Source organism: Plectropomus leopardus, chromosome 12 (genome assembly GCF_008729295.1).
Source record: "Plectropomus leopardus isolate mb chromosome 12, YSFRI_Pleo_2.0, whole genome shotgun sequence".
NCBI lineage: Eukaryota > Metazoa > Chordata > Actinopteri > Perciformes > Serranidae > Plectropomus > Plectropomus leopardus.
Genome location: NC_056474.1, coordinates 21,851,124 through 21,868,713, shown reverse-complemented (window position 1 = coordinate 21,868,713; position 17,590 = coordinate 21,851,124). Strand labels below are relative to the sequence as shown.

The window sequence follows — 17,590 nt, the reverse complement described above, 5'->3', positions numbered from 1 at the left end:
ATCCTAAACAGAACCGCTACCTGTTTGCTGAGGTGAAAGAAGTGATTACCTTTACTCAAATAAAATAAATAATATCATACCCTGTACAAACTCCATGACAAGTTAAGTCCTGCATTCAAACCATTACCTAAGTAAAAGTATGTGCATATTATCAGCCCTGTGAGAACCATCTCTAAAAATTCAACTTTTTATGGTGTCAGAAAAATAGCCCCGTTTTTGAGACTTTGTGACGATGCATTTTCTAGCTGATCCAAGAGGATTTCCAGTAGTTTATTTAATTTAAGAAGAGGAAGAAGAGGATTTCTCTAAACCCTTAATCCTTAAGTTTATCAGAAGAATTCAAATAAAAAAATAATCAAATTTGGAGACAGGCTACATTGTTTTTGCTGGACAGGAAGGATATGAAACCTTGACGTATTTGTGTTGTACATGAGTGTTTCCATTTTGTACTTGTTAATACTTTTACTCAACTACGTCTCAGAGTGAAATATTGTTCTTTTTACTCCATCATATTTAGCTGACATAAGTAACTTTGCACATTCAGATTATTAAAACAAAAATATAAATCAACTAATAAATTATGATCTATTATTAAACAACCAAGTAAAATGAGCTTCACCTTAAGCATCAGCACCATTAGTGATGAATATGTTGTTGCATCAATAATTAGAATCATATAAATATAACATGCATTATTCTGAAATTGGCTATTCTGTATGCAGTATATACATTTTGTGTATATTTTGATGTTAATAGGCATGTACTTTTACTAGGGTAAGGTTTTTGAATGCAAAACTTTTAATCGTAACAAAGTTGCCTATTTCTACACTGTAGTATTACTATTACTTAAGTAAAAGATCTGGGTATTTCTTCCACTTCTGGTGATAATGAATCTGAGAGGATAAACAAGCTAATGTGCCCGGTGACGTCACGCATACGGACCAATAGGAGGCGGTCAGGTAGTGACAGTCGGTCCTCGACGGTCAGCTGCAGCGACTGCAAACAAAACAGAAGATTTCACAACTTTACTTTAGTTTTAAGGGGAAACATTGAGTCAGATGATGATTTCTTTTAATCTTAAGTGTTGCTGAGCAACTCCATATCATTATTTATTTATTCGCGCATTTTAGTTTCCTGTCGACTGTTAACTTTTCAGCCATGGTGAGTTTGACCCCCTCTCTAAAATGTTTTGCTGTCGTGAACTTTGTGTCAGTAACAAACGCTTAGCATTCACTCCGCGCCGTATCACACATTGCTTTTGTCCACTGTGCCCTACAGGGACCGGCTGGATTAGGTGATTTAAACGGGCTTTACTTGTGTGCAGTGCTTCATCTGTTGAGGATAAAATTAGACTCCTGCAGCATTAGAGATCCTGTGTCACTGTGGGTCTGTTGAGCCCCCAAGGAGGAAGCCTGAGAGACAACTGTCAGGGCATAGATATCCCTCGCAAATGTATTTGGACAAACAAATAAATTAAAACAACACAGATTATGATTTTCACCTTAATCATTTTGAGTTTTAACTCACCCAGAAACTATTTTAATATATCACCTAAAGGCCCAGTGTGTAAGGTTTAGGGGGATTTAGTGGCGTCCAGTGTGTTTATTGTTAAGGAGGTTTTTTTCTGGCAGCCGCATTATCTGCAGAGGTCTCTTATTCTACAAAACAAATGGACCAGGTGATTAAAACAGGTAAAAACACGTATTTGTAACGCCTCATGTTACAAATCAGTGTTTTCTCTATGAAGTTTGGTTTGTTGCAAATGGCCTGCCTCCCCAACACCCCTGTGAATGTGTGCCCACCTTCTTCATCTGATCAGTTAATGTGTGCTCACATTATTTCTGATCCAGATGTTCAGGATGTGTTTACCGGGAGGTATTCTAAGGTAAAGATAAAACAATTCTCATTTTCAGGTGATTATACACTGAAGAAGACTTATATCCCACTAAATTCTACACCCTGGACTGTTATTTTGGGTGAAAGGACCCTTAAAGATGACTGCAGCTGTGCTTATACCTACACTTTGATGTGTAATTTATGACCTGGTAGTATGACTCCTGTGATTACCTGCTCATATGTTGCAGGATGGCGAGGGCCCCCAGGCCCTGAGCGACCTCTGCTTGGTTGAGGTTTGCCGCAGCCTGGACGCTCTGTGCAGCAGACGAGCAGACGGCTCCCTGTGCCTCAGCTGGGCCCCAGTCTTCCCACAGGAGATAGCAGACCAGCTACTGCGTAAGATGGTAACTAAAGGTAGGTCAGGAGGACAGAAACGGCTCCAACAACATCAGTATCAACAACTGAGAGCTAGGGTGTTGGTTTCTTTCAACATATGGGGGACACATATTATGCATGGGTTCCTCCCCTAAGAAATTTGGAGCATCAGACATAACATCTTCTGCAGCCTGATGGGTTTCAAAGCAGGAATTTGTGCCTTTTTTGTGTTAATTTCTGGTGGAAATGGCATTGCAGTTCCTGCTTCAGCTGTAGTTGCCTCATCTTTTTTGTGCTTTATGGCAGATTGCAGCTGTTGCTTTTGAGGTTTCAAGCTACCACCACCTCCTTTACTGGAGACATGAGTCCTTTATACACAGAGATCCCTTGATTGGGCAGCAATCGAGGCCCACCATTAACTGCCCTTTACTTTTATGTACTGAACCAAACAACTGCAGCATAATGCTGCTCCATTGTGTTATTTTAGACAGACGGCATGCCGGCACTCCAAAAGCAAAAGAGGCGTAACAGCCGTGATGTGTAACACAACAGCGTCAGCCTCTAGAGTGACATGTTACATAAGTGTTGGCAGCACTTTCTAAACAATAATAATGACATAACACGGCAATAACAATCATTTACCATCACTGTTATAATTGGTGGTTGATCACGTCCTCTGCTCGGGAGGTTAGTAGCTCCAGGACCCCGCTTTCTCCCCAATTTGCAGACATTTTCGTGCACTGTTCGTTTTCTTTGAGTTAGCTGCTAACTGCCAATAGCTGCTTTTTAATTCTCTCAGTGGTGGATTGCACACATGATGTCAAACGTCACACTCATCCCTTTCTGTAAACTGTAATTTTTACACAGATGTTGATTCCGCGCTGTTACTTTCTCCACTAGTGGCTTATAGGCAAGACAACTCAGTCCCCCCATTCTGCAATTTTACCTTTTATAGAGAATGGCAAGGTGGAATAACTGTGTGACATTCCCAACCTGAACAGGCAGTGTAAAATTATGTTTATTATTATTGTTACAACTCTGAGTTGCTTTCTAGTCATTTACTTGGGGGACAAATTCGTGTATTTTAAGTATTGAAGGGGCTTAAGACTGAGGGAAGCTGCAGCTACTACTTATTGATGCATGGTATGTTATTTTTTGGCATATAGGATATCAGCAGAAAATCCAATACCATGCGCTATCAAGTGATAGAAGTTCTGTGGCAAATTAAAGAAAAGGGACAAACAAACTCACCCCAAAACAAATGTGAACTTAAGTTAGTTATATTTCTTCAGGCACACAACTTCCTGTATGATCACAATATAATCACAGTGTCAGAGTGGCATTACCTCATCATCATATGATTTATCAATTCACAGTATTGTATGCCAGGCTGAAATTATGGGAAATTAAGTCCATTACATAAACATAAATGTGGCTGACTTTTTCCAACAGCATCTCTGTCTCCTTCTTCCCACAAGGGATTCTGAATGACACAAGTGTTGGGATTTTCCGAAACTGCAAAGAGCTCCGCCTGCGTCGAGCCTCCATCCGCTGCTGTCCAGTGTCTGCGCAAGCTTTCCGCCTGGCCCTCTGCCCTCACCGGCTCCAGGAACTAGATGCCTCCTGGGTCTCTGGTGGTCTCACTGTGGCTAACATCGTCTCAGGCCTGGCCTCCAACCCGGAGTGCAGATCCAGCCTGCAGAGGTTGTCCCTTACTGGGCTTAATGTGGACTGGGACACTCTGGGGGAAGATGGAGGGACCCGTGTTGGCTTTAGCTCCCTGCAGGGCTTGAGGACGCTCAACCTTGCCAACACAGACCTGACTGATGCTGTACTTGAGGATATCTGTGCTCTCCCTCGGCTGGAGAGCCTGGACATCTCCTGCAGCGCTGTTTCAAAACTTACTGCACTGCTTGACTGCAAAACCACGCTGAGATCTTTGACCGTCCACAGGCTGCGGCAGCTGGACATGTCCTCTGCCAGGTTGCTCTTTGTCCTCGGTCAGCTGAATGCTCTCAGGCATCTAGACTTTTCCGAGGACCATTTTGCTGTGGATGACAGTGACGGGAGAGACGGGGATGAGACGGTGCGGCAGATTCTGGAGGGGAGTCCACAGGTCCTCCCTTCCCTCGTTTCTCTCGATATCTCTGGACGGAAGAGAATCTCTGAAGCAGCAGTCAGAGCGTTTGTTGAGGCCAGAGGTGGACTGGTCTTCCTGGGCCTGCTCGCCACCGGGGCTAGCTCCTGCGACGTCCTGTCTTCACATAAAAACCTCAAAGTAAGTAGCTAGTTCTAGCATCAGGCACAGAGTTGATGTCATTCTATCGTCTCTAAGATGTCAGAGAATGTTATGGGTAGACACTTGAGCTCAACTCTCACATAAGTTTCTCATTTGCCTTTGACTTGAGGCTCTTTTTGTATATGTACTGAAAATGCCCACTGCTTTTCCTGTCTCTCTGATGATGCTGATGTGCTGTGTATTTTCAGGTAACTGGAGAGGCTAATGAGAACCAGGTGTGTGAGGTACTGAGAAGGTACGGAGACCGCGAGTGTTTCATGCGAGAGGCCCTCATCCATCTCTACAATCTAACCACTGATACTGACAAACCACAAGCGGATATGCTTAAGGTACAATGGTTTGCATTGTGCGTGACTCTCTAAAGAATCATTTCATTTATTACAACACATTTTTATTGGTGGTTGCAATATCTGACACTGAAAATTATTCTTTAAAACAACCTTCAACAAGTAAAGGTTGTAAACAGTCTAAAAGTTTAGAACAGACCATCTAAGCCACTTAAAATTAAAGGCAAGCACACCTAAAATGTCACTAATAGGCCCTAAAAAAAATACTTTTCTGATTAATATTTTGTTCAACATTTTCCCCTCATAAAAAGTAAAAAAAACAACAAAAAAAGCCCCTGAAAACCTGTTCTCCACTAAAATCACAGCATCTAGCAGATGTATTATAGTGGTAAGTCTAGTTAGCATCTTTAATTTGTTATTTGTTAGCTTGTGGGCTAATTTTCATTGGCTGACTCAGCATGACTGGATGTAAAATGTACAATAATATTTCTTACAATGGGGTTTTTTGGTAGACTGGGGATATGAACAGAAGAAAAATACATCTTTTAGTAGAAGGACATGGACATCAGTTTTTAAACTGTGATTGATCTTAAAAAAATACAGTTTGGGTAACAATTTTACTTTTCACCTCGTATTTCTCTTCCAATTAAGTTTTGTTAACCCTGTAAAACATGAGCAGATTGGTTCAATGTCTTTCAAAAAATATGGGAAGAATGCAATGCGCAATTTAAAAAGACGTGGCCCAAAAATGAGCAAAAAAAAAAAGTAAACACGTTTCTAGGAAATGACCTGACAATAAGTAGAAACAAGTAAAAACCAAAAGCAAATCTATAATATAGTTTTTTGGACATTTTCGTTTTTTGGAGGGGATAATGTTCTAATAATCATCCCCTCCTTCATAAAACTAATGTATTGTGTGATATAATTCTCTGAGTTGGTCATTTTTTCCAATCTTGAAAAAGAAATTATACAAATTTCCTCAGGTTTAAAGGGTCAAATACCTTATGAAAGCTGTCTGAATGCAGCACAAGAAAACTGATGTCAGTCCAGGTTTCAAAGAGTTAACCGATTGTTAAAGCTATATGATTGTGTTTCCTGTCCCCTATGACTTTTTTAAAATCTAATTTTAATACAGACAGGAGTGCTGGCCAAAACAAAAATAATATGTTGTTAGAAACAAGACTTATACTTTTATACTTTAGTATAATAATAATGGTAAGTAGCATTTCTATGGTTAACTGAATAATATTTTTTAGGATGTTTTACTCTAGTGTTGCACAGTATCTCCACTTATCATCTGCCAGATGAGATGCTTTAGTTAAAGTTTTCTAGTTAATCCTTTATTTGAACAGGAAGTCTTACTAAGAACAAGATTTCCTGTCCAACATGATAAACATTTACAGGATGAGCACAGAAAAACACAGAACTTCACAACAAGACACAACTTTCACACATGGTAGATATTATTTCCACAGTACAGGAAACAAGTTCAAGTAGCATTCATAATACTTAAACATAATGTCAATGAGATATTTTAAATTGTTTGTAATTCATTCCCTTTGTAAGGAGCTTAGCATTTCAAACCATTTTTGGAGCTCTGTTTGAACAAACTGTACAGCTTAAGATGAAATGTCATCTGACCTGACGTTATAATTACTGTATTTAGTCTTGATGTTGAAGAGGAGGTAAAGAGGCAGTTTCTAGTAGAGCCTTACAGATAAATAGTACAATACAGCTGTCTTGGTGAGTAGTTTGGAGGGTTACACAGTAATTATGTGTGGGAGATGCCCTGTCCCATCACTTTCCTCTCCTGATAATAGTTCACAACATGACATCAGTCACAAACTCAAACTGCTTCTTATTCTGAGGCTCATGTTTTTATGACACACACTTCTTTGTTAAATGTAGCTGGTACTGAGTGCGATGCAGAGCCACCCCACCTCCCTGCACGTCCACCTGGTGGCCACAGCGTGCGTGTTCAATCTGACCACTTCGGACCTGGCAGAGGCCATGCCTGTCAGCCTGCTCAGCTCCACTGTCAGCCAGCTGCTGTTCTCAATGAAGACCTTCCCCAACCACCAACAGGTCAGCTGACACGCTCAGTGTTTCAGGTTACAGATTCATAATGATATGATGCAGTTGCACAATGGCAAAATGTGGCACAGACTGGCCCGGCTGCTACCAGCTGACATGTCATTTATCAGATTCTGAACTAATAATTGTTGCATTCGGTAACAACTCCCATTCTGCCGCTTTTAAACTATATTTGTAATTCTTAACTTGTAGGGGCGAAATCACAAAAGGATTGTGCAGATTTTGTGTGTGCTAAAACTACAAAATAAGAAAAAAGAAACAATTGCAAAGGGTGATATGCATCCCTAAATGTGCTGCCTGGCAAGGGGTCTCAGTTTTGCTCAAATTTAAATGAGATGATATGCATACATTTGGGGCAAAAACAGTTCTAATCACAAACATCGTTGGTAATAGCCACATGCAGTTACAGTGAAATTACTTGCATCAGAAAAGAGTTGATAGTAACCCAAAGGCACTGACAAACTCGGATATTAAATTCCAAATATGTTTTTTTTCTCTGTTAAGTTTACATTCCTTCACTGACATTTTGATGAATGCCTCTGAACCTCGTTGGTTAGGACCTACAGCTCGCAGTGTGAAAATCTGTTTTCCTCTTCTCTCTGATTTTCTTCTGCCTACTATGCTCCTGCTGCCTTCGAGCGCAAAGGCAACATTTATACAATGCCACTTGGATAATTGCAATCAAATGCAAAAAAGGGGAAACTGCACTTAGCTGCATACATTTATTTGTGTGTTTGCACTATAATATAATCAGGGCAATATCTTTTTTTGAGAATTGAACCTTAGACGGGGCAGATAGTGGTTTCTGAATGATGTGCAATCAAGCTCCAACCGCTCCCAAAAACCAATGCTGCGTTTCATTAGTAGTTCCACTCTCCTTCCTTCACTTCTTCTCAGCCTTTGGTACTACGTAACAGCTGAAGTCACATGAAGGTCACATGGAGAGCCAAGGAAAGCAGATGGGGGACTGAAATGAAACTCACCTGACCTGGTTCACTTTCAGCCCAACTGTCACAGATTGACCACCGTTTGCAGGATAAGCACTGCTTTTTTACAAATCATTAAATACATATAAATAAGTTAAGTAAACACCTGCAGACTCCTTTCTGTGAGCTGAAGGCAGATAATTGCAATACACCAGCAGTCAGTTGGTAATACGCTGCATCAGTTTCTGATTTAATCATTTCTGATAGTTATCTTTATCATGTTTATTAGAACTATTATTTTAAGTTTATAACATCTTGCAAAACAGCTTTTTTTCCACAAATTTACAGATAATGTATGGAATGCAGATATCGCACAAGCTTAACAGGACAACAATACACGAAAATATGATTTGCAATTTTGTATGACAGGTTTCAGTAAAATATCAAGAAATTATTTTTTTTTCAATATGCCAACAGATGAGTAAATCTTTACACATGTAAGCCTACACATACCGACCCTTAAGATATATTAGAAAATGCATGAAACTGAAAAGCATGTCAGATAGTGAATGTACTAGATTTTACTTTTTAAAATTTATTTACCAGTGTATTCATCTTCTCCTTAATCTGTGGTGCAACCAGAGTTTAACTTATTACTGTCCCCTAACATGGATGGATTTTCTTACATCAAATGCATAACTGCAATGCATTTTGGTTGATAAAGACCTCTGAATTGTCCATCGTTGTTCACTTCCTCCCTCAGCACTCCGAGGGTCCATCTCACCAAGTTAAATTCAGTTTTTATGACAATTGGAATGGCACTTATGATGGTGGTGGGGATTTCCAGAGGGCAAATGCTGATGGGAAGTGAGCCAGAGCATGTTGAACGACTATTATGCAGATGGTGACTGCTGAAATGCTGAACGCAAGGCTTTCGAACTCCACAGTCCAATGGGTGACGTCATGGTGGCTACATCAATTATCTTTTACATTACATTTGCGCAAATCATGCTGCCGCAATCCATTCTTTGTGAATTCGCCCCTCTGTGTTTGGTACTCCATCATACCTCATATGTTTTCCTACACCCATGTAGTTCTTGAATTCATAAACTGTTTCCATCTCTCCAGGTGCAAAAGAACTGTCTGCTGGCGCTCTGCAGTGACTACATCCTTCAGGATGTCCCCTTTGACAAGTTAGTTAATTCCTTGCAGTTATATTATGATGTACGAGCCCACCATTACGCAGAAGCCTGGATAATCAGTGCACTCACAGAGTGGCACTGGAGTGTTTTTCCAACAAAACTGTGATCCAACTAAAATATATTTAGTCTTGTCATGAAAGTGCCAAAAGAAATAGTTCCTCCAGATGTAAAATTGCAGACCTGAACTCAGATTTTCCCAAAGGCTTCTCTGTACATCACTGGTATATTTTTGTAATACTGTGTCCCTTATATCCATAATGTGATCATGGTTTAGGTATTTAGCAGCCACGCTGGTGATTAACTGGCTGCGCAGCCACGAGGATCCGACCCTTCAGAGGATGGCTGTGGCTGTCATCTCCATTCTGGTAGCCAAGGTCAAGACACTGCTCGCTTACTGTGCATTAGTCTGCTGCAGGAAAATAGTACGGCACCTGTTAGTCCCACCTGTTAAGAGCCCCGTGCCTCAGTCACCTCCTGCTCCTCTGTGACACTAATTTCAACAGCCAGCTTTATGCTTTCATTTAGTCCAGATAAATGGAGCTAATTTTCGCTAAACGTACAATTTGTTCTAGTTTGACATTTAGGAAAATATGTGGAATTCAAAGAAGCCCTCATCTCTTTGTTTTATTTGCAGTTGTCCACAGAGGAGACTGCTCAGCTCGGCAAGGACGTCTTTATAATGAAGGTACATTTACACTGTCAGGGTATTTGGTTTCACACTTACACAACGTCCCCAGCTTAGCACTAGATATGCATAAGCATACTTGTAGTTCTCTCTCTCCTCTCTCTCTGTCTCTTTCACCTGCTGTATTTTCCTCTACCTACTCTGTACACTCTTAGAAATAAGGCTTCCAAGCGGGTTCTTCCTGTAGGGCTGATGGTCTGCCCAAAAACATTTGCTTCTGAGTAACCCTTTTTTTAAGACTTGGGGTTCCAATAGATAGACGACAGACAGATCATTTTCTCCATTACTACATTTGACTTAGACTCTGCAAAGCCAGACCCTTTTTAAAAAGAAACGGTTTTGTTTTTTTGGTAAGACTAAGGGTTCTTTTAAGAACAACTTTCATCCAAAGAGCCTTTTTTGGAAGAAAGAGTTCTTCGATTTTTGAAAGCATGGGTGTTAAAAAGATCCTCGCCGTCAAATATGAAGATGTTTCTCTATGTGAAACTATGTTTTTTTCAAGTGGTATTTTTAAATATAGATATATCTTGTAGCATTACTTTAGCTTTCAAAATCCCAGTACAGCCTATATAGTATAGTACTATGCAAATAGTGTTATGTACAACCTTTAATCGCATTGCATCGCAATTAAGTAATAACAGAATGTAAGCTTGCAGGTTATCAATGCGATCTGCCACTTTGCCACCCATCTATACTTCTGTTGTGCATTGTGCAACTCATTTTATTGATGATACATTCTTGATTACAATGTTTTTGCTGAAACTGGTGAAAATGTGAGCTGTTTCACTAGATAGCACCAAGATTTCAAGACTCTTAAAAGGGAACCAGTTCAAGAACAAGATTAATTTGGTGGAAAAGTGGTATGAAAGGGTTCCAGGTGGAACCTTTAACAAAGATTATACCAAGAATCAAAAATGATTCTCCTCTGGGGATAAGCCAAAGAATCATAAATGCTAAATGTTAGCACCTTTATTGCTAAGAGTGTGTATATATACTCATTTACTTGCTGTCACTTCAGTGCTCCATGTGCTCGTCCTTCACGGTTTACTGTTACTCCATTATTCAATTACCCCTCTCTGTTTCTCTCTTTGTCTGTAATCAGGCTTCTCTCTATGCTTCAGTTACTTTGTACTTATTGTACGTCTGCTGCCACTTATCCACATGTAAATTACAGTATCGAGCAGTTGAATTCAACACTGCCAAAGGATGCTTCCTGTAAAGCCACAAATTTATTTCCAAAAGTTGATATTCCCTATTCCGTTTTTTGGCTCTTTCATCGTCCCTCTCTATCATTCCCCTCGTCTCATGTTTTCTCCACTCATTCGCTCCGTCTCACAGCAGCTGCTGGCTATTGTGCAGCAGAAAGCCATGGATGGAGTGGTGGACTCCACTCTGAAGTTCGCCCTGAGCGCTCTGTGGAACCTGACAGATGAGATGCCCGCCGCTGCTCGCAATTTCATCGAGTGCCAGGGCCTGGAGCTGTACGAGGAGGTTCTGGAGGTAAAAGAGCCCCAAAAATACACTGATGGACACATTACTACAGAACTGCACCCACACAGAGGATCACACAAACATGGTCTCATGCTGGGTTTTTTTGTGTTGCAGACCTACTACACTGAACCTTCCATTCAGCAGAAAGTACTTGGCCTCCTGGTGGGTTGTGTGTGTGTGTGTGTGTGTGTGTGTGTGTGTGTGTGTGTGTGTGTGTGCGTGTGTGCGTGTGTGGTTGCCATTGTTAGTTTAGAACATGATTTTTGATCATGTGCCACAGTCCTATTCTTGTTTTTATAGTTTGCTTAAACCAAAAAGGGGTATCATAGCTGCATGACAATATCCTCCAAAAATAAAACAAAACGTTTTAACATGAATGTACATTGTGTGATTGGATCCATTCACAATCCATCTGTGTTTACAGCTTATGCTCATTTTCTTCCTGCAATCTTTCCCACATTCAAGGCTTAAAGCTGTGGCATGAGTTTAATTTTGACATCACTGGGCAAAAATCCCGTAATTAACTTTAAATATATTATAATTCAAGTGGTCTGAGAGAACACTAGACTGGTGGGAGGGGCTAAGGGTCGAGAAGGGAGAGCTGCAGACAAAGGGTTTATTTCCAAGTACTGCAATTTTTTTTATTTGCCTTTTCCAGATTCTTGCCCACCCCAGCTTTAATGTTCTGACATCAGGTAGCATCTGAATTGCCCCCAAATATTTAAGATGTTTTGACCAATAAGATTAAAATCCATTTGTTGGTATCCTGACAAAATCAATTCCTGTATCCCCTCTGGCAGAACAACATAGCAGAAGTTGAGGTGCTACAGGCAGACCTGATGGAGGAGGACTTGCTGGAACACATCCTTAATCTGCTGCAGGACACAGAGGTGGAGGTGGGGGTCCGTTACTTTGCAGGAGGGACTCTGGCACAGCTTGCCTCCAGACCAGAGGCCTGGACGTTGGACGAGGAACTCCGCAGCACCATACTGGAGCAGCTGGTGTGTGTGTGTGAGAGGCAAAAGTTTTGGATGCTGGTCTGAATTTGACATGAAGTAAAACTCACAAAGTGTCTTTCTTTATTGCAGCATGCATCCATAATGACATGGACACAACTCGAGAGAGAAATGGTCTCTTACAGGTGAGAGAAATGTAAACAAAATAGAAAGAAAGCTTTTTAGAAGTAATTTTTAATGCATTTACTCATTCTGTCTGTTAAAGTCAACATGAAATGTAAAATACATGTTGCATAACACTTGAAAAAAGAATTTAGCACCACTGTCCCAATATTCTGCCCAGTTGTTACTTACTTAGTGTATATAGTTATGGTTCATTTATTTGGATATCTGGCGAGATTTCATATAGGAATGTGCCACGCAGAATAATACCAGGACTGACAGAAAAAACTCAGACAATCACAAGAATGCATTTAAAATCTATTGAAAATAATTTTATGCGTGTCAGTTACATTCCCTGGATAGCATTTTTGCCAAAGAAAATCGACTGTCTGGTTAATTAAAGCACAAAATACAGCCAAAATAAAAATGCTTAGAATTACTCAAAAGTGTTATTTTGATCCCAATGTCTCCTTGTGTCCTCACTTCAGGTCATTCAGTCCGTTTTGCCCCCTGCTTGAGACTTGGCAACCCTCAGGAGTGCAGCTGTGGGCAGTCTGGGCCATGCATCTGGTCTGCAGTCAGAACAGTAAGACACAGACACACATACACACTACAGGGGGGGTACTGGGATGTCATGCAGAACTACGTGTGGTACAGTTCTAGAGCTGTCAATGTCGACTAACCAATGACTTGACACTGACAGAAAAATAATAGACAATTATTTTGATAATTGATCAATCATTAGAAATAATTTTACAAATATGCCAGAAAAAGCTATTTTCAGATTGTTAAATATGAAGATTTTCCTGCTTTTCTCTTTATATTAAACTGAATATTGATGGCCTTTTGGACTGTTTGGCTGACAGAGCAAGACATTTGAAGGTGTTGAGTTGAACTTGGACTGAGATGGACAGTTTTCGCTAAGAAAATAATGTGCAAAATAATCAGTAATGAAAATAACCATTAGCTGCAGCCCAACACAGTATTTTGATGCAAAATTGATTTGAGCTATCTGTTGTCATGTCACAAATATTGCACCCTCTGTTAGGGCTGCTCAATTATGGTAAAAATCATTATCTCAATTATATTCGTCAATATTGAGATCCTCATTATTTGACACAATTTCTCACTGACCTTGGAAACTACATGGATTTCTTAATCTTCTTAATGCCTTATTGCCGGTGATAGCTGTGGCTGGAGGCATTATGTTTGTGGGTTGTCTGTCTGTCCCATTCTCGTGAACACAATATCTCAAGAACGCCTAGAGGGAATGTCTTCACATTTGGCACAAACCTCCTCTTGGACTAGACAAGGAACTGATTTAATTTTGGTGGTCAAAGGTCAGGTCACTCTTGAATGCAGTATCTCAGGAACACTCTGAGGGAATGTCCCCACAAGAATGTTGACGCTATCTAAATAGATAAAATGATGTAGTGTTGACATTTTATATTCAAAAGGTCAAAGGGCAACTTCACTGTGTAATCGCAATGCTCTGCAAAAACACTTTTGTGGCCATTAATCAGTCATATGCCAGAAACCATACTACACTGGGGACTCTAATCTTGGGTGTCCACCTTGAAACTGTGCTGATTGTAGTGATCTTCTCTGCTGCCAGGTTGAAAAATGTGTGTTCAGGATCCGTGTTTACTGTTCACAGACATGGATGTAAAGTGTAAGTGCAACTTGACTGGTGTGCAGAGGCATACAATCGGGAGGTTGTAATTCTAGTTTCTTTAAAAAAATTCTCTTCAATAGTGGATTTTCTTGAACTTAAAATACAATTCAACTTACAAATAAATTGGACAAAAACAAAATAAAACAGATAAATAAAATAAATGTTGAATAGCCTAAAGGACTTTGATTACTCTGAGCAGCATACATGGGGATGAATTATAAAGTACTATGTACAAATATATTTCTTGCTTTTTCCATGATGGTCTGAACAAGCAAGCAGGCTTAATTTGTCGCTAGTCACTTTTTTTTTTTTTTTTTTTAGAAATAAAGCCACCAAGTGGGTCTAAAATGTCACTTAATTTAGTGAGAAAGTTGGGGGGCTGGATTTGTAACAAAAGACAAAATAAGAGCTTCATTGCAAAATGGAATGTGGCACAATAATCATTTTATCTTGATTTTCTTGTTTTCATAGTCATTGGAAGCCAAAAATCAAAAATTAAAATTTAATTAATCCCCACATTATGTAATGTTAAATAGATTCTTGTAGACTTCTCTCGAGTATTAATATTCAAGTGGTGGTGAAGCCTCTGTGCCTCTCTCATGTTCTCATCACGTCTCTCTCCGTTCCTGTAGCTTCACATTACAGCAACATGATGGAGAAGGAGGGCGTGACTGAACTTCTGAGGGCTTTGACTGCACACCCCAACACACACGCTGACATTAAAGGACTGTCAGACAGCATCTTGCATATGGTAGAGCAACACCGGGGTCACTTAGGGTCCTGCAAAGACCTGATGGGGCCTCGAAATTCTTGACAAAAGTGACAGGAAATGTATTTTATCATTATTTTATGAGCTGTGCCTAAAATGTGCTATACCTGAGGTTGCAGATACAACACTGGAGTACATACAGTTCAAGTCGATCATCTTGGAATTGGATATGGAATAAATTATGTTCTAGATATTTTATATAGAAAGTATGATCAGTGGTCGTGACGTCATGAATCGTGATCTACTTTCAGACTGTAGGTTTAGTTTAAAATCCTTCTGGGAAAAAAAACGTAATAGACAGTGACTATATTATTTGCACCATATCGAGGTCAAATTGCTGTCAAGCTGGAAAATGTTTGACCTTAATAAAGTGTTTTAGAAGTTACAGACTAAAGCTTGTGTTGTAAAGCATGCATAGACTGAAAACCTGTCACTAGAGGGTGCTTTGGTACTGTAGCCTCAGGGCTGTTTTGCCTTTAAGGTCTGTTTTTGTGAAATATTCACTCATCAGATGTTTAGATTCAAGATCATGTTTATCTGTCTGTACTGAGGGCCTCATTATAAAGCAGTCATGCTGGAGAATAAGTTATCTCCCCTCTCCCTCTCCCGCTCTCTCTCCCCTCTAGTATCCTAGATGCTGAATTCATTATATTTTATGTAACACACAGCTGGAAGACAGAACAGCTCGTAGGCATCCACAGAGTCTATTCTAAGTTGCCCTATTAATAAATCCTTTTGAAAAGTGGATTAACAAGCTCTCGTGAATATTTTAGTTGTTCCACCGTGTTCAACTTTTAAGTGTCAAATCCCCTTAATTCACATTTTTAAATCCCCCAGAGGAATTCAAAGGGATCTGCTAAATAGAATATGGCTTTGCATGCTTGTGATTCATCCAGGTTAGTCATCTCCTTGCCAGTGGTAGGCTGTGTCAGAGAAGAGCTGTGTAAACTGATCCAGGGTCAGTATTTAACTACTGCTTGAACCCCTAAACATTAATGTCACAGTCCTGTGGGGTCGAAGGTCGAGAGCTCTGTAGTGAAGATGGTGTTCAGTTACCGTGAGAAGTTCAAGTCAAGAGACGTGTGGGGAAATGCCACTGCTCTCCAGGCGCTGTAGGTCATTCTATAGCATGCACAGTGACTTTGCACTGGTGTTGGGTGTGTACATGGAAAACATTGCATGTGAGGTTGTAAGGTGAACAGAGGAGCCAAAGGGTAACAGTGGTGTGCATTGCGTTAATCAGGTCTTAAGTTTGTGGCTCAAAGAGGCTATCAATATTCAAGTGACACTCGAAACAGACGGCGTATCAAGTAACCAAATGAAAGACAAAGGGAGAAAAAATTGAAATAGTAGTTCAGTGTTTGGGGAAATGCCTTGATTTGTTTTGTTGCAAAGAGTTAAAATAGTAGATTTTTTACCACTCTCAAGTTTGTATGCTAAATATGAAGCTAGAGCCAGCAGCATGTTAGCTTAGCTTTTCGTAAACACTGGACACAAGAGGAGACAGCTAGGCTGGCTGTTAAGCGGTAAAGAAATTTACCTACCAGCACCTCTAAAAGTCATGATTTAACACGTTTACTTTGTGCAAAAAAAACACACATTAAAACCACAGTTTGGGAGGGTATGTGCCAGACTGTGTCATGGCCATGAGCAGTCTCTGCTGGTCTCTAGCAACACCTCCCAGTCCAGTATAGTCATAATGTATAACCCATCTGTAAATCACATGTTGACATTTTTCCACTTCATTAAATACATGGATTAAAAAACTTTTCTGTACATATGTAGCTTATGCAGATAGCAGGTCAGCTTAGCTCAAAGAAATACGTCATCTCCAAATGACCATTTGTATATTTATTACTCACCCCAATTCATGAAGAAAATTCATGAAGAAAACTCCAAAAACAGAAAATCCAAAAATGAGAAATTTTTTGATGAGTCACAGACATAATTATAGGTCTTGATTAAAATGTTTAAGCCCACTGCATCAGGTATAAAGTTCAAGAGCTGCAGAATGTGCAGCTGTCACATTAGAAATAACAGAGTGATGAAATGAAGGTTATATTAACTTGTGCACTCACATTTAGTAATTTTCTGCCAACATTCCTCTCTCGCCTTAATTGAAGTAACAGTGTAGCTTTTTACTGTAATACTTTTAGAATATTCTTCAAAGGCAGATGTAGGCGGCCCACAGTTGATCATTTCTGTGTGTCGATTGTTGCACTTGATGCGTCATTTGACTCATTTTATGGGAACGTGTACAGAGCCTGAAGCAGAGAGCCTGGATTGACAGAGCAAGATGATAACTGCCTTTGTGGTACCTTGTTATCTCTGACCGAGGCTTTAGGGTTTGTCGAGCACAGCCCGCAGCAGCTACCATGTTCAACGATGAAAAGTTACTGCCTTTGTTAATGGAGTCTGGCTTTGAAGAGAGCATAAGTTTCACTTGTAGTTCAGTTCCTTGTTGAGAGGGCTGTCTGTTTTGGAAGTACTGAGCATCTGACTGAATAAATGAGACTGGGATTATACTGCACAAGTTGTGTGAGAGTTTGAAAACAGATGGAGTTTTGCTGTCGTTAAACACGAGCCTGGTAAAAACCATCCTGATATCGTGAGCTCAACAATCTGTAACTTTGCCTGTCTCAGTCTGGACTCGCTCCCACAAATTAAAAATAAAAGGATTAATATATGTTTTTAGACCTTTTTCTTTTTTGTTTTTACATATTTTTTTAATCATTAAACAAACAAAATATATTGTGGGAATCGGTGAGCTTTAGAGGTGCTCGTAACAGATTTTTTCTCTGTTTCCAGGCTTTATTGTTAGAAAATCATCTGT

General features: G+C 39.9%; 1 protein-coding gene across 1 annotated transcript; it reads left to right on the top strand.

Annotated features, from left to right (window-relative positions):
• The first annotated feature begins 983 nt into the window (after positions 1-983).
• Positions 984-15,502, top strand: LOC121951555 (protein zyg-11 homolog). The gene is made up of 14 exons (XM_042497922.1): positions 984-1,161; positions 2,085-2,250; positions 3,690-4,489; positions 4,699-4,839; positions 6,706-6,882; positions 8,946-9,010; positions 9,294-9,393; positions 9,654-9,704; positions 11,043-11,204; positions 11,310-11,357; positions 11,996-12,196; positions 12,284-12,336; positions 12,802-12,899; positions 14,621-15,502. The coding sequence occupies exons 1-14, from the start codon at positions 1,159-1,161 to the stop codon at positions 14,800-14,802; spliced, it is 2,247 nt and encodes a 748-aa protein (XP_042353856.1). The 5' UTR covers positions 984-1,158; the 3' UTR covers positions 14,803-15,502.
• Positions 15,503-17,590: the final 2,088 nt, after the last annotated feature.

Coding starts and splice junctions, on each gene's coding strand:
- LOC121951555 (XM_042497922.1), top strand. Junction 4,490..4,698: donor CTTCACATAAAAACCTCAAA/GTAAGTAGCTAG, acceptor GTGTATTTTCAG/GTAACTGGAGAGGCTAATGA. Junction 12,197..12,283: donor GCACCATACTGGAGCAGCTG/GTGTGTGTGTGT, acceptor TCTTTATTGCAG/CATGCATCCATAATGACATG.